Source organism: Lissotriton vulgaris, chromosome 1_1 (genome assembly GCF_964263255.1).
Source record: "Lissotriton vulgaris chromosome 1_1, aLisVul1.2, whole genome shotgun sequence".
NCBI classification, from domain to species: Eukaryota; Metazoa; Chordata; class Amphibia; order Caudata; family Salamandridae; genus Lissotriton; species Lissotriton vulgaris.
In genome coordinates, this window is record NC_141685.1 from 1,193,311,578 (window position 1) to 1,193,337,094 (window position 25,517).

Consider the following 25,517-nt stretch of genomic DNA (forward strand, 5'->3'; position numbering starts at 1 on the left):
TCAGTCGCTCCCTCTTCTGCCATCTTGTTCGTTTGGGCTCGGGTCAGTGGGGGTGAGACGGGTGTGCCGCCAGCTCCGTTCTTGTAAAACCAACGTGCGACATAGATCTTAGGGTGTCTGAGAGTGAGGCCCAGTGGCGGGTGGGATAGTGAGTTAGCGTCCGCAGATGGCCGGCAGAGTGTGCTGCCACGCGAACCAGGTGCACAGGGTGTGTTGGTGGAGGCCAGCTTTTCAGTGACTCCCAGGCCTTTCTGTTGTGACCAGTTGCAGTTTACTATTTGTGGGGAGTCCAGGGCCTCAGGGTAATAGTCCAGGAGCCTTGCCAGTCATCAACTAGGAGTTTCTATGTGGCACTATGTTGTTTTCCCTTTGGAGGTGTGGACCGGTTTGCGCCCCTGATGCTGGCTCCTGTATGCGCAAAATCCCCTGAAGGTGGCATTAGTTTGTGAAAGGGAGATTTATACACCCTGCTTCCACTGCGCTGGTCAGCGGTGCCTCTCACCGCGCCTCCGTTCTCATATTGGGCGTTGCAGTGCAGCTTGGCCAGTTATGATCAGCACTGTCCCCACGCCCAGTACAGCCACTCATGCAATGGGATGCGTAGTTGTGAATGCAGCCGAGCCACAAGGGCCTCGTGATCCATGTATTGCACAGTGCAGGAGCGTTAGATTGCAATGCGTCAGTAAGAAGTGCCGCTCCTTGCGGGCCCTCACTTGCTATATTTTGAAGATTATTGCAGCAGTAGGGTTGTTCGATTCCTACTGTGGATAGCCTTTCTGGACGTTGGTAGGCTGAGTCCGGCACCAGTAGGAGATTAAGGCATCTCCTCAGCGACATGCGCCATTGCTCTGGGCCTGGTGGGCGGGGCCTTCCACGGTCTAACATGATGGGCTTCCCCGAAATGGCGACGGTCTGTTCGGCATCTCAGGAGTCTAGCGGGTTTGGACGCGGGTCTCTTTGTCCGACGTCCGACGTCACTGCAATCTTCACCGTAGCATTCAGGTCAGCCACAGGTTTGACCAGAGATGTGTCCGGCCCCAGAGGATGCGTGCAATCGGAGATATGCAGCAGAAAAGGGGAGCTCTACACGAACGCATCCATCTCCATTGCTTGCCTAGCCACGCCCCCCACACTGCTGCCTTAATAATGACCCAATCGGTCCTGCAGGTCTTTTGGTTCGAGCCTTTGGGAGGTACTGCTTTGGTATCTGCTCTACAGGTGAGGAATCTACAGTTGAAAGTATCCATCAGAAGAACAAGTTAATTACCTTTGGTAATCTTCTTTCTGGTGGATACTCTGTCTAACCGAACAGTCCTCACTACACTACCACCTCCCTGTTCTGTGGAGTGGTCTCTTTTTACCATCTAAAATGGTCCCAGAATGGAGATCGACACACTGGTGGCTCCAATTGAAAAGTCCTCCGTGGCCAAGGGAGCAGTAAGCTTGCAGCAAGAAACGGATGTTGTCCCATTAATGGTGCTTATCTATGCCACTTCCAGGGTGGAACTGGGTCAGTGTGTAGCCCTGCGATGTCCCATAGCGGCTCAAGAGCACTGCTATGAAAACTTCCAGATCCAGTGCATGCATGAATAAAATGCAGTTGCTTGTGTTATGTTGTAAAGCAACCCATAGCCACTAATAGGTGCCACAAACATGGGGTATCAAATGGGAAGGGTGAAGTAGTATTCATGCCAGGCGCTGCAAATGATTGCTTCACACCCAGAAAGGAGCAACATTGAAAGCAAATTTATTGATTAGCAAATCCAAAGCACCATACTTTTAAGTGACTTAATACTGCTTTCTTAAGTACTCCTGTTTTACCTTAGCATAAGTCAGGAATTAAAGCTGGACAAATTAGGAAAGAATTGCAGATTATTTTTAATCGGCGTTTTCTATTTGGAGAAAATGAGAGAGAATATTTTTCCCATTAAAATAGATTCACTTTCATAAATACATTGGAGAATTGACACATATTTTAGTTTGCCTATTCTGAGTTTCATTGAAAGACTCGCTAAAATTTTCTTTGTTTACTGTGGGGAAGAAAGTACATTTTTATGAGCTGTGTATGCTATACATAATTGATATGCGCAGCTTACAACTGTAGGAAACGTACATGAAGGCACGAAATTGATAAATTACACATACATGTAGCATACGTGGATATAATAAGTTGCTCAGTTCTCAGTGCCCCTTTTTGAGCTGTCAAGTAAACTAATCTTTGGTGTTAATGCGTTTTGCCTACAGTGGAACTTAGATTGACTCTTCACCCCAAATATATGCAGGACGTTAGTTTATTCTCTCTTACTGCTTCAATTTAAATATCTCTCATTGCATGTTTCTGTTTTTATGGAGGGGTTCTTCTATATAGTTTCTTATACATTTTTGCAAAAAAACATTATATCAATACAATAGGGGGATAGATGCCTTTTTATGTATACGTTCTTGTGTATGTTTGATGTGAAAGCTCTGTTTGTAAAAAAGGGACATAGCACACTGTCCTATCTTAGTTATAAAAAAAGCGTGATTTTTATAGTTCAACCATCTTAACTTTTATCCCTTTAAACAGTGTATAATTTTGATAGCATGGTAACCTATGAGGTATGTCGAGCAACATCTTAACTGTACCATGGCATGATCATGTTTACATTAAAATCCAACAAAGCGTGAACAGGTAAATGTAGCTTAGAAATGTGAGCTAAGTATTGCTTAAAATAATGTTTATATAAAAGAAGTTCCCATTTCAGTTATTAATTATATTTTCCTTACTATGCATACCAAGATAGTAATATTTACTGCAATAATCCATAAACCAGTTGACAAATTAATTAAATGGTTAAATCCTATTTTCGAGGCATATGAGCTGTAGATCGTATGCTATAGCATAGATCGCCATATGGTGTTGGGCTCGGATGTTTGCAGTTTGTTTTTGTCGAAGAAGTCTTTGTTCGTCACAAGATAGGTGACTCCTCCTTATGGGTACAATGCGCATGTGCATCAACTCCATTCCCAGATTGTTTTTTTCTGCCATCAGGTTCGGATGTGACTTGCTGTGCTCCGGATCGGTGTCGTTATCGAAACCCCCTTTGACGAGCAATCACCTATGCCTCGACAGTATTGTCTTGATCGCGTTTCCCCTCCTCGACGCGTATCTTCTACAATATAACAAACTTCAATAAACTGTGACGCGGGCCATTGGGCCTACCCGCGTCGATCCCGATGGAAGTCGATGGAACGGACTTCCTTCAAGAAATGTCCCCAGTGTGGTGCTAAATTCCCACACTCTGACCTACACCCAGTGTGTAATCTCGGTCTCTCTCCGGAGCATGTAGAGGATACCTCTGAGGCTTGTTAGTCTTTCAAGTCTAAGAAGACCATTCATGATCGTCGGGCTGAAGCCACAAAATGTCCAGAAGACAAGGCTCCATTCCGGACATCTTCCTTCCAGAGCCCGACACCCCTTCCGGAACAGGCCCAGGATAACCCGTTCTCAGTCTCCACAGATTACTCTGCCGCCGAAGTCACCTCAGCTCAGCGGAGCATGAGTACTAAGACCTCTGCCCCACCCAAGCCCATACCATGGTCTCCGGTAACACCTTCGACCCAAGGCCCAGGTCCACACCGGTCGAACATTTCAGTATGCCCTACCCTCGAGCTCGGCTATGAAAACCAAAGGCAAGCCTTCCGGCTCGGGCTCGACCCAACTACACTCCGGTACCGAAAAAACACTTTGAGCACCGAAGTCCAAGGCTGCGGAAACCCCCCCGGTACTGAAACAGCTGAAGGACAAACCCTCTGAGCCAAAGCAAAAAGGAAAAACATTGACACCGAAGACGTTGGAGCCGAAACAATCAAAGGAAAAACCTTAGACACCTAAACGCTTGAAGCAAAACACTCCGGAGCCAAAACAATCGACACTGAAGTCTTCGGAAAAGGGTTCTAAACCGGACACTATCCCTATGCCTAAACAACCTAAGACTCCTCATAGGGATAAATCTTTGGCACCAAAAAAGAACACCGGCTCCGAAGAACTTTTTGTCCCGTATCCAAACCAGAAAACAATTAATATCCATCCAAATACTGGTCATATTCTCTCCAAACAACCTACAAAAAGGAAACCGGACAACTTGCAAAATTCACCTTTTCCGGCTAAAAGAATGGACATGGGCACTAATACCTCTCCACCTCCTACACCTCCTCCCCCACCTATTGATCACAATTTACTTATCTCTCCAGTACACTCTCCAAAACACACTTTTCACCTCTCACAACCAGAGAATAGTGATAATGGAGATGGGGACGGACAAGGGGATGATAACATAATTCCACAACAAGACAATAATGACAATAATGCTGCCCCCACAGGACCCAGATCCACAGATGGACTATAACACAGATCCTGACTTAACAGACCCAGATCTTTATCCCTCTAAGCCATCCCCACTAGACGATAATGTAGGTTTTGCCCAAATAATCAATAGGGCCGCCACATATCACGGAGTAAATCTACATTCTGACCCTGTAGAGGAGGATTTTCTATTAGAGACTTTAGCTCAGCCACAAAAAAACATCACATGTCCTACCAATGTTAAAAGGGCTCACTAGACACTCACCAGAAGTGTTTAAGGACTGTGTTCGAACTATCCCAAGGATAGACTAAAAATACAAAGCTGCTCCCAGTGACTCCATATTCATTAAAGGTCAACTTCATTTAGATTTCCTCGTAGTGGCTAATGCACGTAAAAAGGCCAACTCTCAAGGTTCTCGTGACGCCCCGCCCCCAGATGAAGAATCAAAATTATTAGACGCATCAGGCAAACGTATGGCATCTCAAGCTGCTAACTATTGGAAGATAGCCAATACCCAAGCTCTCTTTGCAAGGTACGAAAGGGCTCACTATGATGAGCTAGAGAAACTTATTCAACACACAAGCAGAGCAATACAAAGACAAGGTCAATGACCTCATACAGGAAGGCAAATTAATCACAAACACATCAACCAAATGTGCTCTAGACGCTGCATACACCGCGTCCCGCGCAGTCTATACTAGCGTATTGTTACGCAGGCATGCTTGGCTCATGATATCGGGATTTAAACAGTAGGTGCAAACCAGTATCCTTAATCAGCCCTTCGACCAAGAGCACCTCTTTGGCTAATCAGTGGATACATCTTTAGAAAAGATGAAAAAGGACACTGAAACTGCTAAATCCATGGGAGCCTTACAGTTATCTTCATCTAGAGGCTCCTTTCGACGCTCCTTTTATAGGGCTGGTTTAAAAACTAACACACCAGAGCACCCATCCTCATCTTACAAAAGACCCTATCAGGGTTCCTTTTCCAGAGGATACTTTAGGGGAGGTTACAGGGGTAACAACAACAAGGGCAGAGGCTAGGGAAATAACACCCGCAGCTCCCCTACCACCAAGCAGTGACTTTCCTGCGCTTCCCCCGACCACTCCACACCTGTCGGGGGACGCCTTTCACAGTTTCTACCTGTCTGGAATTCCATCAGCACAGACAGGTGGGTGAGACATATTATCCAGTAAGGTTACTGCCAGGAAGTCACGTCCACTCTCCCCACACATTCCTCCCAAACACCGTCCAATGTCCACAGAACATTTGACTCTCCTCAAACAGGAAATTCTCTCTCTACTACACAAAAATGCTATAGACCCAGTCCCCGTACCCCAACAGGGCACAGGGATTTATTCACTGTACTTTCTCATTCAATAAAAAGATGGCTCTCTCAGGCCAATATTAGACCTCAGACCCTTAAACCTCTACATCCAATCAGACCACTTCCACATGGTCACTCTCCAACAAGTGCTCCCACTACTTCAAGAAGGAGACTTCCTCTCCAGTCTGGAGCTAAAGGATGTCTTCATATTCCTATTCACCCCTCTCACAGAAAGTATCTCGAGTTCACAATGGACGGACAACATTATCAGTTCAAGGTCCTTCCATTCAGAGTAACCACAGCACCCAGAGTCTTCACCAAATGCCTCGCAGTGGTAGCAGCTCATTTAAGAAGGCAACACATTAATGTACTCCCTTATCTGGACGACTGGCTCATAAAGGCCAAATCCCACAACAATTGTGTGCAGCACACACACAAAATTATCCTGCTACTTCACGACTTAGGTTTCACACTAAACCTCGAAAGTCTCACCTTCAACCATCCAACATACAACAGTATCTAGGAGCTACTGTGGCCACCTCAAGAGCTCTAGCATACCCCAATCCAGGCAGGATTCACTCCATGCAGGCTTTAATATTACAATTTTGACCTCAACACTCGCTGCCAGCTTGAGTGTTTATGCAGTTGATTGGGATGATGGCCTCTTGCATCCTCATCATCCCTTATGCAAGACTCCAGATACGTCCCTTGCAGGAATTCTAAGCACATCAGTGGAACCCGGCTCAAGGTCAGCTGACAGATCTGGTGTTGGTGGACAGCCGCACACATCGGTCTCTGCAGTGGTGGAATGAACAAAACCTTTCCAGACAGCCGCCGTTCCTCGACCCGGTTCGACAGATAGTACTAACAGACACATCGCTCACCAGCTGGGGAGCTCATCTACAAAGTCAAACTGTTCAGGGGTTATGGACCCATCAACAGAAACAACTCCACATAAATCACCTGGAGTTACTAGCAATCTTTTTAGCACGAAAGTCTTTCCAACTTTTGCTACTAGGCAAAGCTGTCCTAATACGTACAAACAACATGACAGCAATGTATTACATTCAAAAGCAAGGGGGACAGACACTCTCCAACGTTGGCGCCTAGCACTAACTATATGGAGATGGGCTATTCCTCAAAAGAGATGCCTGCTTGCGGAACATCTCCCAGGAGTACACAACCAGATCGCGGATCTGCTCAGTCGACAAACACAACAAAGTCACAAATGGGAACTTCATCCTCAAGTTCTTCCATTCTTTCAAATGTGGGGGCATCCAGACATAGATCTGTTCGCCACACATCAAAATGCAAAATGCCCAAACTTCGCCTCCAGGTATCCACAACCATTGTCCAAAGGCAATGCGCTATGGATGAACTGGTCAAACAATTTTGCTTACACTTTTCCGCCTCTCCCGCTCATTCCGTTAGTGGTTCGGAAACTCAAACAGCATTCCTACGCAATGATCCTAGTTGCTCCAACATGGGCCCGACAACCATGGTTCACAACCCTCTTGGAACGATCAGTAGTTCCACATCAAAAGCTCACCTCTCACCCAAACCTCTTACACAGAACCATGGAGAAATGAGACATCCAGATCCCAATCAACAAAATCTTGCGATCTAGCATCTGAGGTCCTAGATTTTGGCTACCTCAATCTCCCACCAGATTGTATGAACGTCATCAAAGAGGCTAGGTGTCCTACCACAAGAGCATGCTACGCAGCAAAGAGGAAGCGATTCGCTGTTTATTGTACAAATAACAAAATCAACCCACTATACGCTTCCATTCAAAACATTATTTGTTGTCTCTTGCATCTACAGCAGTGTAGTTTGGCATATACATCTATACAACTACATCTAGCTGCAATAGCCGCTTACCTCCAAAACAGACACTTGTCTCTATTTCGAGTTTCTGCTATCAAAGCGTTAATGGAAGGACTTAAATGAATAACTCCACCTAGAGTTCTAACCTCCCCAGTCTGGAACCTCAATGTTGTCCTTACCAGGCTCACGGACCCCCTAGTGAATTACAGTTCCTCACTTGGAAAGTAGCCTTCCTGGTAGCTATCACATCCCCCAGGAGAGTCAGTGAACTCCAGACATTAACCATACAAGACCCATTTTTACAAATGCGTCATAGTAAAGTGGTTCTTAGGCCTAACCCAAAATTTCTACCCACTGTAGTTTCTGCCTTCCACCTTAATCAGTCTGTTGAACTCCCAGTTTTCTTCACTCAACCAGACTCAGTGGCAGAACGTACTCTTCACACACTAGACGTCAAAAGAGTGTTATTATACTACATAGAAAGAACTAAACCTTTTAGAAAGACTAAACAACTCTTTGTATCTTTCTCCCCACCTCACAAGGGCAATCCCATCTCAAAAACAGGAATTGCAAGATTGATTGTTAAGTGCATCCAAATATGCGATCTCAAAGCTAAGCGCACGCTAACCATTCCCCCTAGAGCACATTCCACACATGCAAAAATAGGGGCTTCTTTGGCATTCTTAAGGAACATTCCCCTAGATGACATTTGCTAAGCAGCAACGTGGTCTACACCTCACACTTTCACTAAACACTATTGTGTAGATGTGCAAGCTGAGCAACAAGCTAGTGAGTGTGGGCCAGGCTGTATTGAGAACACTTTTTCAGACCACTGCAACTGATGCAGGTTGCCAACGCTATGGAGGAAAACTGCTATATCTATTTTAAAGTATACAATCTACAGCTCATATGCCTCGAAGGGAAAATCCATTAATATATTATTAAAAATGCAATGCACTTTTATTTTCATTGAAAATTCCAGGTGAAAGTTAATTTTCAACTGAAATCTGAATTTCTACATTATGCCATTCCTAAAACATGTTAACAAGTTCATGGTATAATCAGCTATGATTTTATGTGGGGAAATACTTTCAAAGTAATGCATACTGGTAAGTAGCATCTGTTCTTGGCATGTAGAGCTGTAGAGTTGTATACGCCCACCCACCTCCCCGTATACGCCCACCCACCGCCCCGGATACCTTTATCCATTGCAGTATTATCTTACTTAGATACATTACACATGGACATGCACACTGTCACCATAAGGAGTCACCTATCTCGTGATAACAAAGACTTCTTCGACAAAAACAAACTGCGAACATCAGAGCCCAACACCAGATGGCGATCTATGCTAAAGTATACAACTCTACAGCTCTACATGCCAAGAACAGGTGCATACTGGTAAGTAGCATTTTCCTTACTGTTTCCTCATTAATTGTACCATTTTGACGTTACTTATTTGCAAAATAATGCAAAATCAGTTAGTATAGTGTAATAAGGCTGGTATAACTAACTATTCCTTGAAAAGGGACCATTCTAGACCAAATATATTTCAAACTCAAGGGCGTTTAAAATGAGGTCTTAACTGTCTTAGATGGTAAGAAAAAGCATTCTGCCTGAATATTAAAAGCCGTCGCTTACGAGAGCATTGCTAATGACCACATGCATTGTTTTTAGAACTTGAAGTTAAATAGGAATCTAAATTAGTGAATTAATTAAAGATCCTTTATCTCTGGCAGCAAGAGAATACCGTAGAAGTCATTAATTCTGATAACTTTGAGAATCCTATTATAAACCAAGGAATAATTGTTTTCGATGATACATTTATATTTATTGTGAGAAATAACTAGTGTAGTCGTTCTATGAATACTGTTATAATTGTTTTTTTATAAAGAACCATATCTTTCTCCTCTTTTTTTGGAAACTTGGATTTTTTAGTTGATAATTTTAAATGTTTCCTTTTTGTGATTGGTGTAACTAGCTGTGAAGAGAGGAAGACCCTGCAGACAGAGCTGGAAGCCGTTCGGGTTCTACGTGGACGCCTGGAGGAGGCCTTGGAACAATCCCTGCAACAGCTAAGCAATCCGGAGGCTGAGAGCAGGGCACCAATCGATGTTGGAGGTGGGGATGGGTCGAGTTTGCAAGCTTTGCACAAGCATGCCATCTGAGCTTTGGAGGGTTCGGGTGTGCAAGATGCCTAAAGTGATGCTAGTGGAGAGGACTCCGAGGTGTCTTTTAACCCCTGGAAGCGGTGCCACTAACTTTATTTCAGTCCCGCTTTTTTTTAGAGGTGTATTTTGTCACTTACTAACAAAATAACTGGCGCAGTTAGAACTGGCTTAAGACATCAGTGTAACCCATTTTTGTCGATTTTTGTAGTGTCTTTTACCCTTGAGTTCACAATTATTAAATGTATTTGCATGTTCTAGTCATCCAACTTTAATTTATGTCTTTGCCATTTCCCCACAGTATGTATAAGACAAATAAAGTTGTGCCTACTGTGTTTCATATATCATTTTCAGTTTTCTTGTACCCTGTCAGAGATGCATGAAATAAATGTATTTTTATTTTTTCTAAACCAGCACATGGACAGTAAAATATGGAGTATCACATTTGAACTAGGTTCCATGTGCAGGCCGTTCTACAAAGTATCAACCTCTTTATTTCCAACAGGCCTCCTAAACACTTTGTGCCGTCAAAAAAATCTCTGTTAACATGTTTTAGGAATGGCATAACGTAAAAATTCAGATTTCAGTTGGAAATTAACTTTCACCTGGAATTTTCAATGAAAATAAAGAGTGCATTGCATTTTTAGTATATATTAATATTGAGAACCATATCCACAAAAGTGATTCTCTCCAAACCAAAAGGGACTGTTTTCTTATTGGTTACATCATCATCCCACCTCTGTATCCTGAATTATTTTCTAATCAATGACTTCCCTTCTCCTAGAAGCAGCCTTATGTCCTCTTATAACTACTCATGGGAGCCCACATTCCCTGTATAAAAGCCCATCTATAATATCCTCATTACAGGCAACTTGTGACGCCTCTAGTCGCTTGTAAGGAATGACATAGCTGCTCGATTGTAATTATTACATTTGAGTTCTGAGGTCACAGTGCCTGCTGCGAGAGCCAGCAGCCAAGCTGAAAGGCATGGTAAGGAGCATAAATACACTTGCAGTATAAACCGCAAAAATAAAACCTGGCTTTTCTTACTCTGCTCTGTTTTTCTAGATGAACATTGATCAACAGAAATTAGAAATTTATGGCAGCATGTTTATTTTTTGCACGCTTGAATCTCTGCATGTGTATTTTTTTACGTGTTCTGACTGAGTTACTGGCGTTTGTTTTTTATCTGACATCTTATTGAACAGGTTCCAATTTCTTCGTGCAACAAATATCTAACTGCTCTTTGGCAAGTTAGTTTTGAAGTACAGGTTCTTTTATTCACCATGCTTGGAAACATCCTAGCTCTTTCAAATGAAAAAGACGCACACCAAAGTTTTAGAATGTTTGTGGGAAGGTGATGTGGTGACTATGTATTATTATAATCAAATTAAAGTACCCCCTGCCATTCATTTACAAGGATATTGCAAGTCACCTTCTAGTTCCATGGCCTTATTTATAAAGGGAACCCTGCTTTCCACCTTGATTCTCCATATGGCCACGGAACTCCTGAGTGACCTGCATTATCCTTTTAACGTTTGTCAGGGGATATAGTATCCCCTTACTGCTCATCTAGGGTTGTGCTGTTGTAATATGAGTGCATACATACATACGTTTGTGATGAAAGCATTAAATCGACTGCAAGAAAACATTCAGTGAATCTGTGCAGCAGTGTGTTTGGTTATTTGACTTTTTGGGGGTTATTTGTACTACTCACTTTTATTTGGAAACAATTAGAAAAAAAGGTTTCTCACAGATGTTGTTTCGAAAATTGGGTGAACATACATGGCCAATTATATGCTTTAAATCTGGGTCACTGCAGTGTATTCCAACTATAACTCCATGTAGGTTTATATTTCAAGTAGACCATTCCTGTAGCGACATTACAATTACATTTAAATAAAGGGTTCCCTGCAGCCAAAGGCAGAAATTTATATGAGTATGTATCCAAACGCATTTTGTTCAGAGTGAGTTTTTCAGCTGTCAGATCGCCTTCTGGGACAATATTTATGAAAGCGGAACTGCTTCTTTTATTTACCTCCATGTATGGTAAGGCACAGACACAACTTTATGTAGAATGATGTGTTGGCAAACGTGTAAAGTGGAGTGTGTAACGTGCATACCATGGACGTTTGTGCATCTCTTTTTATTAGGTTTGTTGAGGTGTATTTCTTTGTACATCCAGAACAGGTTCCTTGGTGCTGCAACACATGTCAGAAAAGTCCACAACAGGAACAGTCACAATGAGAAAGCATAGCCAGGTTTGCCAGAGGTGATTAACATTTAGGTGGACCTGTGGAGGCAGTTAATTCCACAGAGAGACAGTTAATAGAGAATGGAAGACAATCTTTGTGGTGCCTTCTAAACAAAGGAGCAGTCATCTGTGTTCCCCGAACAAGAACGTGAAAGTTTGTCCTGTATGAACCCCAAAAAGTACCTCTTTTTATTTCAGCGGGTGATTTATTCCATGCTTTGACAAAAAGGGAGATATGTTCTGAGAGGTAATTTTCTTTGTGACTTTGTATGGCTTTCTGAAAACTAGCAAAATACACAAGATGATGGACGGAATGTTGCACAATGGCAAAACATTCACCCCCAGTCATAGATCTGGGTTTAATCCATCGTTATTTTGCTCACCAAGCCACCCCAGTTCAGACATGGCCATATGCAAATCAGTCTTGACCCTGTGCCTCATGGGAACAGTCCAGCCTGAACTGCTAAGCCATGTCTTCCCTGGACCGGAATCAAGCATCCTAGGACCGGTTTCTGCAGTCGGGATTATGATGTTGGTTTCCGACAGCCAATCCATGTCGGCCTTTCCAATATGGATTGGTTGTCAGAAACCAACTTAGGGGCCCGCAGCAGGGTCGCCTTTGGGCCTGGGGGGCATCTCAACATCCTTGCACCGTGTGGCAGGCACCGCACAGCAGGCCCACAGCACGGAGCCTGCCACACGGTGCAGGGATGTGTACAAACTGCAATTTTTCAATGGGAGCTTATGCTGTGGGCGGTTTCATCCTGCCACACAAGCTCCCATTGAAAATTGGAAGTTTGTGACTGCACCATGTGCCGTCTCATCCTGATCGGGTTGTCGGAACTGCCAAGGTCAGGCGGTTCCTTCCCCAAAGGCAACTCCGACCGACTTCGTTATTAGGCCCCAAGTGTTACTTCGTCTGGTCAATAGTTCATGCAAAACTTTGCATTACTTTTGGAACTGTGGGAACTTCAGTCCACAAAGATGCAAAACATGAGCAAATTATACCATTGATTTCACCAAAATAGTTATTTCAAAAAGATAGTAAACCCTGAATGCATTTACCCAGAGGCATTAAGTCAGGGTACACCTTGTTCATAGCACATGTGAGTGCAGATATACCTATATCTAGAGTTGGGTAAGATGTTTGCAAGCTGTATTTCTTCGAAGGAGTTTTGCTCACAAGGTATCTCATGGCTCAACCCCTAGACCACAATGCACCAGAACAAAGACTTCATTTTTGATTGTGTTTTTTGCTGCCTGTTCAGATGTTCTAGTGCCAGCCCCAGGACCTTTGACATGACCTTTGGTGCCAGCGACTGCATTTGGACTTTGGTTAAAGCGGTGTTGACAGATTATTGAGGAAAACCAGGTCATACTAGCAATGGACTTGAAAAGGACGACAAACAGGTGGTAGATGGCGAAAATGGAGTAGACTACATGAAATGATAAAGCAGTTGAGAGAAGGGAAGGCCTCTGGTCCCAACATGTTTCTGCCCACATTTTTTATATGCCTGGGAGTAAAGTGGTGGAATCTCTTAAGGATATTTTCTATGAGGCCAAAAGGAGGGATTTTTGCTGAAGAATCTCAGGATGCCCAGTATTGTAATGATTTATAAAGATTGGAAGCTGATGGAGCAGTGTGCCTCATACATGGCCATACCTTTGCTTAACCTAGAAGCGAAGATCCTAACGAAGGTGCTGGTGAATACTTAATCCAGGTCATAGACTAGCTAATAGCTGGGAAGGGTACAACGCAAGGCTCTCTCCCCTGCTGTTGACGGAGCCTCTGGAAAACTGGGTGAGAGGAGATGCCCAGATCTGTGATAAGGTGGGCCCGGGTATGGGAGAAAGTGATTTCCTGCTAGGCCGATGACCTCCTCCTCTAGCTTGGAGGCTCGATTCACTCCATACTTAGAACTTAAGAGATCTTATATATTTGAAAGGTATTTAGAGGTGCACATCAACTGGCACAAGTCTGTGGCTTTCCCGATCACCCACTGGCAGCCCCCCTCAGTGGGTTGGGAATGTCTTCTACGATGGACACAGTAGATATTTATTTTCCTGAGAATATATGTAACGGTTGACCAGGCGGCAGTCCAGGGGTGGAATTTGGGGAAGGGTCTCGAGTAATACAATACTGATGTAAGAGATTGGCAGAAACTCCATATCTCCCAGCTAGGTAGAGCGGCCCTCTATAAAATGATCACTTTTCTGTATATGATGCAGAACACACTGTACGAGGTGCTTGAGTACTTCTTTCAGGCAGTGGATGTAATGAAAAGATTATTATGGGATGGAGCGCCTCAAGAGTAGCTTTGTCGACACTTACCTGGAACCCATACGAGGGATCCATAGCTCTCCCAAACTTACAATTTTACTACTGGGAAGAGTAATTATTGCGATTGGTGAATGAATGGGCCTTTGAGTCTCAACAAAAGCCAGCTTTTGTTAATGGTACAGGTTGCGGGAAGTGGCAGATTAGATTCAGCTGTAATACAGATTGTCAGCCTGCAACACCAGTACGCAGTGTCACAGATTTATACAACATTATTGAGCAACAGCCAATCCTCTCTTGTTGAAAGAGAAATGGGAGAAAGATCTAGAAATCCTGGAGGATGAAGACTGTGGGAAGGCGTGCCGACACCCAAGGGAGGTAACAATTAGGGTGGTTTTCTTATTGATGCAGCTTAAAATACTCAATCAGTCAATCAGGCATATTTGTACTAGGACTAGACTACTACATGGGAAATATAGATACTGATGCATCCTTGAAAGGCTGCGAGCAAACGGACACATTGTTTCATATCCTGTGGGGATGCCCGCTGCTGCAGCCTTTCTGGAGTCAAGTGGGCTGCTAAATTTCGATGATAGCTTGAGAGAATCTGACACTGGGACCATCGCTAGCGATTCCACATTTGTGGAGAGCAGACCCTACCCAAATACACATTACTAATGTGCAGTGTTTGATTGGTTCAGATGCTCTGTCCATTACTCCCCCTTTTGAAAGTCTGTCTATAAGACAAGAGGCTGTCTCATGGGCCACATGGAGAAAACTCCAGGGTATGGACTGAGTCTGCCGAAGACTGAGAGAGGGCAGGAGTAGTTGTCCGCTATGCAAGGCTCTAGCCATGAAGACGGCTCTCTGGAGAAGGGGCAGTGGGGAGAGATTTATGGAGTATACTATTATGGCAGGTATAGGGAGTTTTCTGTGCTTGTCTATATTGAAAATGTTGAGACTAAGACTGTGTGAACTATGCTAGAGATATGTTGGACTGTTCATTTACACCATTACTATTTGCATGGCTCACTGAAAAAAACGTAATAAAAAGAGTTATTAAAAAAAAGTTGCTACCACTACGTTGGCACGTGGAGTGCCTGTCCTTGACACCTGCTTTTTGTAGGCATCAGTGCATACATACAAGAGGCACTACTGCCTTGACAGTCTGGTCCGAAGATAGGGGCATAATGCTCACTCAGTCCTGTAGGACATTTTGGTCTGAGGCCACTCCACAGATCCTCCACTTAGGAAGGGCCTGCTTTTTGTATCTATTATAAGGTAAACAATCAGCGGTCAGATGTATCCCTCAAAAGGACAAGTTACTTACCATCGATAACACTCTTTCTGGTGGATACTTTATCTAGCCACTGATTTTTCACTGCCCTTCCGCATCCCAGTTCTTTGGTGTGGTCTCTTTGTACATATAAAAATATTCAAAATTAGTAATAAGCACACTTTTACCAACATTTATTCACACTTTGCATCTCAGGGCGTGGAAAGGGGAAAGACACGTGTAGCTGTGGTGCTTATAAAAGGCTTTGTTCCATGACTTCCGGGGAAGAGTGAAGTTAGCATAGAACAGAAACATTTCCGAATCCATTATGGCAGCCTCTAATGTGAGGCGCTTAGAGTATCCACCTGAAAGAGAGTTACCACAGTTAAGTAACTTGTTCATTTTGTAGAGATGTGTCCTGCTTATTTATTTAACAATACCATTAAGTGCTACTGGTCTGTGCACTGTGTTTTACTCTGTGGTGCTAGAAATGAATTCCAGAAGCCAGCTTGTAAGACTTAAGTGAACAAAGTTGGTTCAGCCTATCACACTATTGCAAAATGAGATAGCTAGAGAACATTTAGTAACTGAGGTATGTGGTAGGAGTTTGCTTAGACACCATTCTATATATTTCACAAGCCCCTGGGTAATAACTTAGCGCCTGTGAAAGATTGGGGAAGCATAGGAGACTTGACTTCCACAAAACAATTTTGAGTGTGTTCCTGCAGGTCAGTCAAGAACTTTAAAGCAAATAAAGTACAATCGGCCATGTTACACTAATTTAGCATTGGTGAAAAAGCAGGACAAATATCTATTTTTCTACGTATGTTAAGTAGCAAACGCTTTTAGCCCCAGACTGTATCACAGAAAGGTGCTTGCATCAGCAGACCACATGGCTTGTGGAACCATCGACCCCCGCAGCCATTCTCTTTTGACTGCTTCCTCGTTCCCTCAGGCTCTTCTGCCGGTGGAGGTTACATTGTCCCTGTTCCAGGAGCTGTGGTTCAAGGTGAATTTGGCCAAGTCTCATCTGGATCCGGTTCAGAGACTTCAGTTCATCGGGGGTCTGTTCGACATCTGTCTGCGGGCGGTGTTTCTCCCTCCTGTTCGGATCCTTTCCCTACAGACTCTGTTGCGGGATCTGTTGAGTCGTCCCTCTGCCCCAGCTCGTGTTTGGTTGCGGGTCCAGAGGTTGATGGCTGCGACCACTGCTGTGGTTCCTTGGGCTCGCCTCTATCTCAAGCCCTTAGTGACTCATCTGTTTGCTCGGTGGGACCCCTCCCGGGCAGATTACCAGACTCTGGTTCCTCTCTCTCCTGCTCTGATTCGGGACTTGGACTGGTGGGTTTGCACTACCAATCTGGAGAAGGGGGTGCGGTTTTGTTTTCCTCCTCCCCTTTTGTTGACGTTGGATGCCAGTCTCTGGGGGGCCACTTTGGGGCCCCTGGAAGCCAAGGGTCGGTGGTCTCAGGGAGACAGCGCCCGTTCCTCGAACTGGCGGGTGTTGGCAGCTATCTGGGAGGCGGTGCAGTTCTTTCAGGTTCCTCTCCTCGGGGCGAATCTGTTGGTTCGTACCGACAACCAGGTGGCTCGTTGTTACTTGAACCGTCGGGGGTGACTAGGTGCGCATCTCTGAACATGTTGGCCTCCATGATTTGTGCTTGGGCGGAATCTCATCTGTTGACCTTGAGGGCGGTGTACATTCCGGGACGGTTGAATTTTCATGCGGATGCTTTGAGCCGCGACCTTCCATCTTCTGTTCTGTACCATCTCTCTCTCTTCCTCTGTTCCTGTCCCTTTGCCTTCGGTTCGGGACTCCTTGGATCGATCTTTTTGCATCCCCCCACAACTCCCTCCTACCCCGGTTTTGTTCGGAGGTGCTGTGTCCTCAGGCTTGGGCAGTTGATGCTCTTTCGATTCCCTGGCCTTCGGGCCTTCTGTATGCATTCCCTCCCATTCCGTTCCTCCCAAGGGTTATGCAGAAGATTCGGGGGAGAAAGTTTCAGTCCTGTTGATTGCTCCTTTCTGGCCTCGCCGCATTTCGTTTCCTCTCCTGTTGCGGCTGGCGGAGGGTCGGTTTGTCCGGCTTCCTTTGTGTCCGTCTCCTTTTCAGTTTCCACTCCTGTCTCTGCCTTGTCTTCGTCGTTTGCAGCTGATGGCTTAGCTCTTGAGCGGTTGACGTTGGAGTCTTTGGGTTGTTCTTCGGTGGTAGCTCGTGACATCCAGTTGTCTCACCTCCCTTCGACCCTTAAGTGCTATGGTTGTCATTGGGGTTCTTTTGCTTCTTGGTGTTCTTCTCATGGGGTGGATCCTGTACTGGGGGTTCCTACTTCTGTGTTGGAGTTTCTCCGAGATGGTTTTTTGAAAGGCCTTTCCCCTTCCACGTTGTCTGCTCAGTGGGCAGCGGTTCGTGCTTGTCGTGGTCCTGGGCCCTCCTTGGAGGGTGTTGCACCTTTGGTTAGTCTGCTTCTTCGGAGCTTTCGGCTTCGTCGGCCGGTTTCTCCTGTTCTCATTCCTTCTTGGGATTTGCCTACTGTTTTGCGTGGTCTGCAGTTGCCCCCTTTTCAGCCTTTGATGAAGGCGGATTTGTTGTGGCTGTCCGCTAAGGTGGCTTTCCTGTTGGCCATTACCTCCGCTCGCAGATTGGGTGAGTTGGGTGCCTTGCTCATTTCGTATCCCTATTTGCAGTTCCTCCCGGATCGGGTCTTTTTGCGGCTTGATCAGGCTTTCCTGCCTAAGGTTTCTTCGAGTTTTCATTTGCAGCAGGTGGTGATTCTTCCTGATTTGCCTGCTGAGGGGGATTCCCTTGTTCCCCCTTCTTTGGATGTTCGCAGGGCTCTCCAAATTTACCTCCAATGTTCCCTGGGGTTCCAGAGTGCTCCTGCCCTGTTTGTCTCCTGTGGGGGTGTGGCTAAAGGAAAGAAGGTTTCCACTTCCACGATCAGTTGGTGGGTCCGTTTGGGGGTCCATCAATCTTACAAGTCTTTGGATTTGCCTCCTACGCCTCATGTACATGGTCGGTCGACTCGTTCTGTGTCTGCTTCCTGGGCTGAGGCGGCAGGGGTCTCTATCCAGGAGATTTGTAGGGCGGCCACCTGGCAGTCTCATCACACATTTGTGCGACATTACCGGTTTGATGTTTTACATCCCTCTGCTGACAGTTTTTCTGTTGGCGTCTTGAACACTGTTGTTCATTGATCTTTTATTGATTAAAGTTTTGTACTCTGCATGGATACCTGGTGTCCTGCGTATTTTCTTTATTTGTTCTCTGCGTGTGAGTTCCTCACGTAGTAAGGACTGGGGCGGGGAGGACCCATGAGGGGGTAATGTCTTATTACTTACCAGTAATCTTCATTACCCCTATTAGGGTCCTCCCCGTCCCAGTCCTCTTCCCTCCCTTCCGGTGTGTTTGTGTAGGAGTCTTGTTGATAATAGGCATGGCGGTAGGTGGGCGGGGCTTATGTAGTATTGAAATACTGGCGTTGTGATTGGCTGGGTGGAGGCAGGACTGCCTCACGTAGTAAGGACTGGGACGGGGAGGACCCTAATCGGGGTAATGAAAATTACCGGTAAGTAATAAGACATTACACGTGTATTGGGAATATGTATTTTCTCTGTTTCTTTATATGTAAACATAGAAATTGTGTAAAATCAGTTTTTGAATCTAATACTGTTTCTCTATCCTTATTACACAAACAGTCACAATTGTGCAAATGGATTTCCTTTTTCTTTTTGGCCTCATTGAAAGGTTTCCGTTGTAGTAACCCATTGGGCGTAGATTTCCTGCTCCACTTTGCATCATGTTGCATTGGTGCACAATAAGAGTGTCTTTGAAGTTGCTAATTTGACCTGAAGTTGTTATGTTTTAGTATCTACTTTATGGAATAGTCGTACTTCAGTATTCAAATCATTATTTCCCTGGCGAAATGCAACTGTTCTCACAGATTTAACATAGAAAAACGTGTACTTTGTAAGCATGTATTTTACTGTACATAGACCTATACTGTGGCTTGAAAATTACTATTTGCATGCAAAGTGCAACTATCTTATGAATTGGACACTAAAGCAATGAAATCTATTGTTAAATTAGCAACTTCAAAAACGTTTTTGATGCTGAGTGCTTGTTAGCACTTTTGTGTGCCTCGTTATAATTTATTATAAAAAGGAGAGGAGTCAACACTGCAATTATCAATGAACGCAAATATGTCTACATATAACAAACCCCTAGATGCTCAGTTGAGAAAAATGATAGAACATTAGTGGAGGGCTTTGATCAGTGCAAAATAAGAAAGGTGGAACATGCGAATGCTGCAAATGCATGAAGTCACATGCAACCTACCTAAAGGCTATTGATGCTCCATGAGCAGCCAATATTTCTGTTTCCATTTACCACCTGCTTCAAGTGGGTGGTAAATTAAAGCACTAAAGAGGCCATTATTTGGTTTGGAATATAGATAAGCATGCAGTGGTTGACCCGGTAAAAATGGGTTTGCATGAGATTTCTCCATTTTGTATGAAATAACGAAATTGCTAGATTTTGGTGGGACATTTTAATGCTAGCCATTCGGTAACGGAGCGGACACATTGTAATCAAATGCATTTTTGGATTTAATAAACGGTTGACAGATATGCTATATGCACTAACGTAGCAGTGGGCTGACCCAGGCCAACATTTTAGGGAGTGTGATTGTGAGGTCACCCTGATGGAACTAAAGTTAGATTTTTCATCATCATAATCTGTATTTCGGTACATTTAGTACCATAAAAGATACATAAAATATACAAATACAATTACATTTAAAACACAATTCATTTAAACATAGTTAACATGATGGGGAGTGACAACAAGGTAAAGTGCGTTCCAATGAGATCCCGGATAACGGTTTTGAGGGCGGGTATCATTACATTTAAAACATCAATAAATAATTAAAAATGTAAAAAGGCATGTATATAAAATGTACATATATACGCAGCTAACCGGCACTAACAGTAATAGAAAGTGCTATCAAAGATGTTCTACCCATTCATTGGAACAGTATGGCATAAAGTAATTTCCAAGTTTTTTAAACAAAGAGGTTCTCCATTCATTGTAACAGTATGGCATAAAGTAATTTCCAAGTTTTTTAAACAAGGAGGTTCTACTATAATTTTAGACCTATTTTGATTCTTATAAAGTTTGTGGCTAACAAAAATCTACTAATGCCAAATAACCTGGCTGGTATCAGTTTTTAAAATTCTTCCTCCTCTTTATATGATCTTATACCTATATTTAGGCAAGAGGTCTGATCCATCTTTTTCTAGCTACTGCGTAGGTCGGGCTAAAAAACAAAATATGTAGATCATCTTCCTTTACCTGACTCGGGCATAGGGTGCATTGATCATTGCTATAAAGTTAGATTATTTAAGGTGCAGATAACAGTAGCATTAGATAGGCAGCGCAAACTATGAAAACTGGTTTTGTCTGTGAATATTAGTGGCAAATAAAGGGCACTTTGTGAGTTGCTGGGAATCTCTGATGTGGTCCAATAACAACTCTTACCAGGCCAATCTTGATAATACGTATCATGGTCAACCTGTAGGTTAGGGCAGTTTCCCAAAGGGACTCCAACTTCTCAGGAAATCACAGGGCGTGTGTGCAGCCTAGAAGAAGTAATGACCAGGCTAGTCCGATTCTGTAAATCCCTTCTTATTGGATCTTCAGGTTCCACCTCATAATAGAGCATATTTTCCTACCCCTAAAATTACCATATCACTGGCAATACCAAGTCAAGGGGTCATCAGAATTTTCCAGTATTGTATCTTTTATAGATACACATGCTTGAATCTTCCCCGTCGTCACTGTGGGAGTCCCACGGTAACAGAAGTAATAGCAGTAATAAAACATCACCACAGACCTCCAAAGAACAGATTAAACTCACTTAAGAAACCCTTCAACCTAATTTTTGAACATCCATATTTCAGCCAATCACAGTAGAGACCTCAGAGTTCCCTTCCCCTACAGAGCCACCATACCTCAGATTTTGAGCACAAGTGTATAGGCATATAAAACGCTGAGATAACCGGTGAGCCTAATTGGGGAGGAGGAAGGGTGGCATGTGAATCTATAAAAAATATCAATACTGGAGAACCACAATGTACAGGTAAGTAACTTGTTTTTCTACAGTATTGTATCCTTTAAAGATTCACATGCTTGAACCCGACTAGTAAGCAGTATAAGCACCATAAGAGAAAAAACCAAGAAGAGAAGAAAGAATATGCATACAAATTTACAACCATAATGAAAAGAACAAAGAAGGCTAAAAGCCGCCTCCCTTAGACAAAGAGACGTCGGAGCGCAGCTTGTCCAACAGCAATATCTGCCTTCTTCCAACCATCATGGCAGTAATGCTTAGTGAATGTATGAGTGTTCTCCCACGTTGCTGCCCTGCATATGTCAGGAAGTGATGCTCCTGCAAACAGGGCCGAGGAAGTTACCACTTTTACAGTTGAATAGGCTTGCGTTTTTTCAGGAAACGGGCGACCAGCCTTGTCATGACAGAAGATAGTCCTTGAGGTGACCCAACAAGCCGAGAAAGAGATCAGTAGCTGCGAGAATTTACGGAAGATCTTCGTTCTTTGAAGATAACATTTTAAACAATCTTTAATGTCAAGTGAATGCAATGCTCTTTCCGCTGCTGAGGATGGATTAGGAAAGAACGTTGATAAGACAATCGGCTCATTGAGGTGCTAACTTGAAGGCACCTTAGGTATAGAAGAAGGGTTAGTGCGTAGCATGACCCAGTCCGTCGAAAATTGAAGATTCAGTTATTTTAAAGTGAAAGCTTGGTTTTCACTTATACATCTGGCTGACGTATTGGCCTGGAGAAAAGCTACTTTCCAAGACAGGAACTTCAGTTCACATTTGTGTACTGGTTCAAAGGAAGGGTGAATTAGCTGTGACAGGACAGAATTTCTTTGCCACAAAACTGGAGGAGGTTTAACAGGCAGGAAGGCTTTAAAAAGTCCCTTCATAAATTCCTTGATGAGACAATTAGGCCAGAGGGAAGTTTGATCTGAGTATCTTCTATAACTAGAAATTGAAGCCAGGTGAACTCATATAGAGGCGTGAGAAAGTCCTGATTTAGCTAAGTGCAAAAGATAAGGCAGAACCTGCTCTGTGGATAATGAGAACTAATGCAATGCTTGTGAGATACACCAAGCCACATAATCTCTTCCATTTAGCTGTGTAACATTTCAATGTGGAAGAAGCACGAGACTTCTGTAGTATTGTAGAACACTCTTCAAAGTGCTATAATAAAACATCACTAACTAGACAGGGGACCCTCACAACTATTAAAGAAAGAAGCTATTTACTAAATGAAAGGCATTTTGAACCTTGAAAGAAAATTGAATTCTACGCAGGGGCGTCTCGCAGGGTACTAGTGGAAATGCAGAGTGCTTATTAGACACAGCAAACACTAAAATAGTATATAAGCACGTGTATTTTTTCAGACAAGAGATCACTGACAGTCAGGAATTGTGGAGTATTTACCACAGCGCCTCACTACACTGGCATTTGAGACTGTAAACTTCAGCACCGGAGCTGCTAGCCAAAATAAAATGAAAAATAACTCCCTTGACAAATCTCTGCTCCAATTCTTACACCTTCTCCAAACAGAAAACCTTTAAAACCTCATTGTACTTCAACAAATAAGCTTCTGAGCTGCCCTAGTGACTGAGGTCTACTGCCATACAATTTTATTCAAAACTATTTATCAAAGTGATCCTAGTAGCTAATCACCCACTGCCCAGGCCTTACACCAGAATATAAGTCAAAGCTTTAATCCCCCATCGGACATTCACCTAATACATTTCTAAATGTCCCCTTTCTCTGTTCTGTGGGCCCTCACCTCCATTGCAGTCTACATGTTCTCATGCAGACTACATGTTCAGCACATCAAAATCCATAACATTTTCACACCATCACTCATGCATGCCCCCAACCTCCACAATAGATGTAGACATTTGTCTCTTTTCATACCCTTTACAACATACTCTTCTATAAACCATTCAATCTTACCCACCAACCCATTAGTGCTTTCCTCAAACCTGGGAGTGTCTTTAATGATTCTACTTAACATATTCTCTCCTAACCTACCTAAAGGCCAACTGGCAAAATCCCCTCCAATGTTCTCTCTTTCCTCTATCTTCTGCGATCTTTCCTACCTTGATCAAATCCCTGTTAACCCTCTTTGACCAACTATACAAGCCCTTGTCCACAATTTTTGTTTTTTGCGGAGTTATATATAGCACAAACTGTAACCGAAGGTATCAGAGCGCTTTACACAAGCACCAGTTGCATTACTTGCGGATACGTTTCGTTTTTTTGTTTGTTAGGCATGAGAGGATTAAGTGATTTTCCCAGAATCACAAGATGTAGCGCGACCTTGCAGAGACTAGAATCCGGTTGCCCAGATTTGAGGTCGACCGCCTTAGCCTTTAGACCACATCCTCTCCCAGGCTCTACTTCCACACCTGCCTGAGAAATCAGTGGAACAAGAACACTCCCTTGGCCAGAAGCAGATACTCACTGAACCCTCATATGACCTCACAAGGATTATAAAAGCCTACCCTCTTTATCTTTGGTGCTTCTCTATCAAGAGACACCACCTACATTATGCCCTCTGCAGCCTTGCCGCCCATACAGTCAACCAGAGCAACTGCCTGAGCGAACAACTATGACTGCCCCTTTACTCCATCACTGGCCTGACCGATCTAAGCAATCCTCAGAGCCACCTCTGATACAAACAACTGCACATCTCAGTTCTAACAATTGCCACTACCGCAAATTGTGCACTCAACACTGCATTTACCTGAGTGGAGAACTGGCCCCTGGCAATGTGAGTCTACAGACGCCAGTCAACCTCAAAACATCTTCAGCCTCATTGGTTAAAGAATTCCTGAAACAACCCAGTTCACCCTCAAATGCCCTGTATGTATTGCTTCTTGGTTGTTTGTAAACATGTATATTTTCAATTTTTAAAAATGCACGTCTTTCTAACTATCTTTAGTGTCACTGCCTACAAGAATTCCTGAAACTACCCAATTCACCATGTATTGCACTAATTTCGGATCACTGCTGGAACCATCCTTCCACTGGTTTGATCAAAACAGGGGCTGTAAGGAAGAACAGAATCCTCATATATACATTCTAATCTCTGATTCCAAACTGGAACTTCCCTTTGTCAGAAAAGTGAAAAGGAGAAAATACTTTGCCTCTTTTTATAGAATGCTGTTCCTAAGGTTGCCAACCCGTAGTCAGAATTCACCCGATCAAGGAAAGTGGAGGAGGAATAGTGTAGTAAATGAGAATACAATGTCCAAGTGAAGTTAGCAGAGTTCTTTAACCCCTTCCATGCTCATGACGAGCTCAGCTCGTCATGAGGCACAGTTGAGCTGTGCTGATGACGAGCTGAGCTCGTCATGAACAATGGGAAATGAGAGGATCCAGCACAGGGGAAAAATAACCACAGCAGCGATGTGGTTAATAAGATAGAGAGGAGTAATAAGAGCGGACTCTTCACCACGGAGGCAACCAGTAACTGCAGTGGAACAGAACTCTTAAATCACAAGCAAACTTAGAACAAAAGGAAGAAGTACATTCTGAATGAAGTAATTACATTCTGCAAACACTAGAGCACATATTTATGTAATGCACATCTTCCCTTCTATTGTTAACACCAAATTAAAAATTATATAGTTTAATGAACAAAGAGAAGAAAAAAAACATAATGAGCTTACTAGCAAATGAAATCTTGTAGATAAGTTGGTGGTCTGCAATGTCTTGGAGTATGATCACTGAGTAAACCACCAGTAGGTAGATTAGATGTTTGTAAGGAATGATTATCAGAACTGGGAGCATCTCCACTTCCCACATTGCGTGGTTCACCTGTTGGAACTAAAGGAACAGTCTCAACAGGTGTATGCGCTAAAAGATAGCCACTAATTACTGAGAGTAGAAGATGCCCCATTCTTGACAGAAGTCACAACACCTTTTTTTA

General features: G+C 43.6%; 1 protein-coding gene across 1 annotated transcript in view; it reads left to right on the plus strand.

Moving 5' to 3' along the window:
* LOC147748891 (myomegalin-like) overlaps positions 1-25,517 on the plus strand; it is a 1,575,921-nt gene that overhangs the window by 921,931 nt on the left and 628,473 nt on the right. Inside the window, exon 20 of the mRNA XM_086928761.1 lies at positions 9,483-9,622. Coding sequence (XP_086784887.1) covers positions 9,483-9,622 — 140 coding nt within the window. The remainder of the gene's footprint in view (positions 1-9,482; positions 9,623-25,517) is intronic.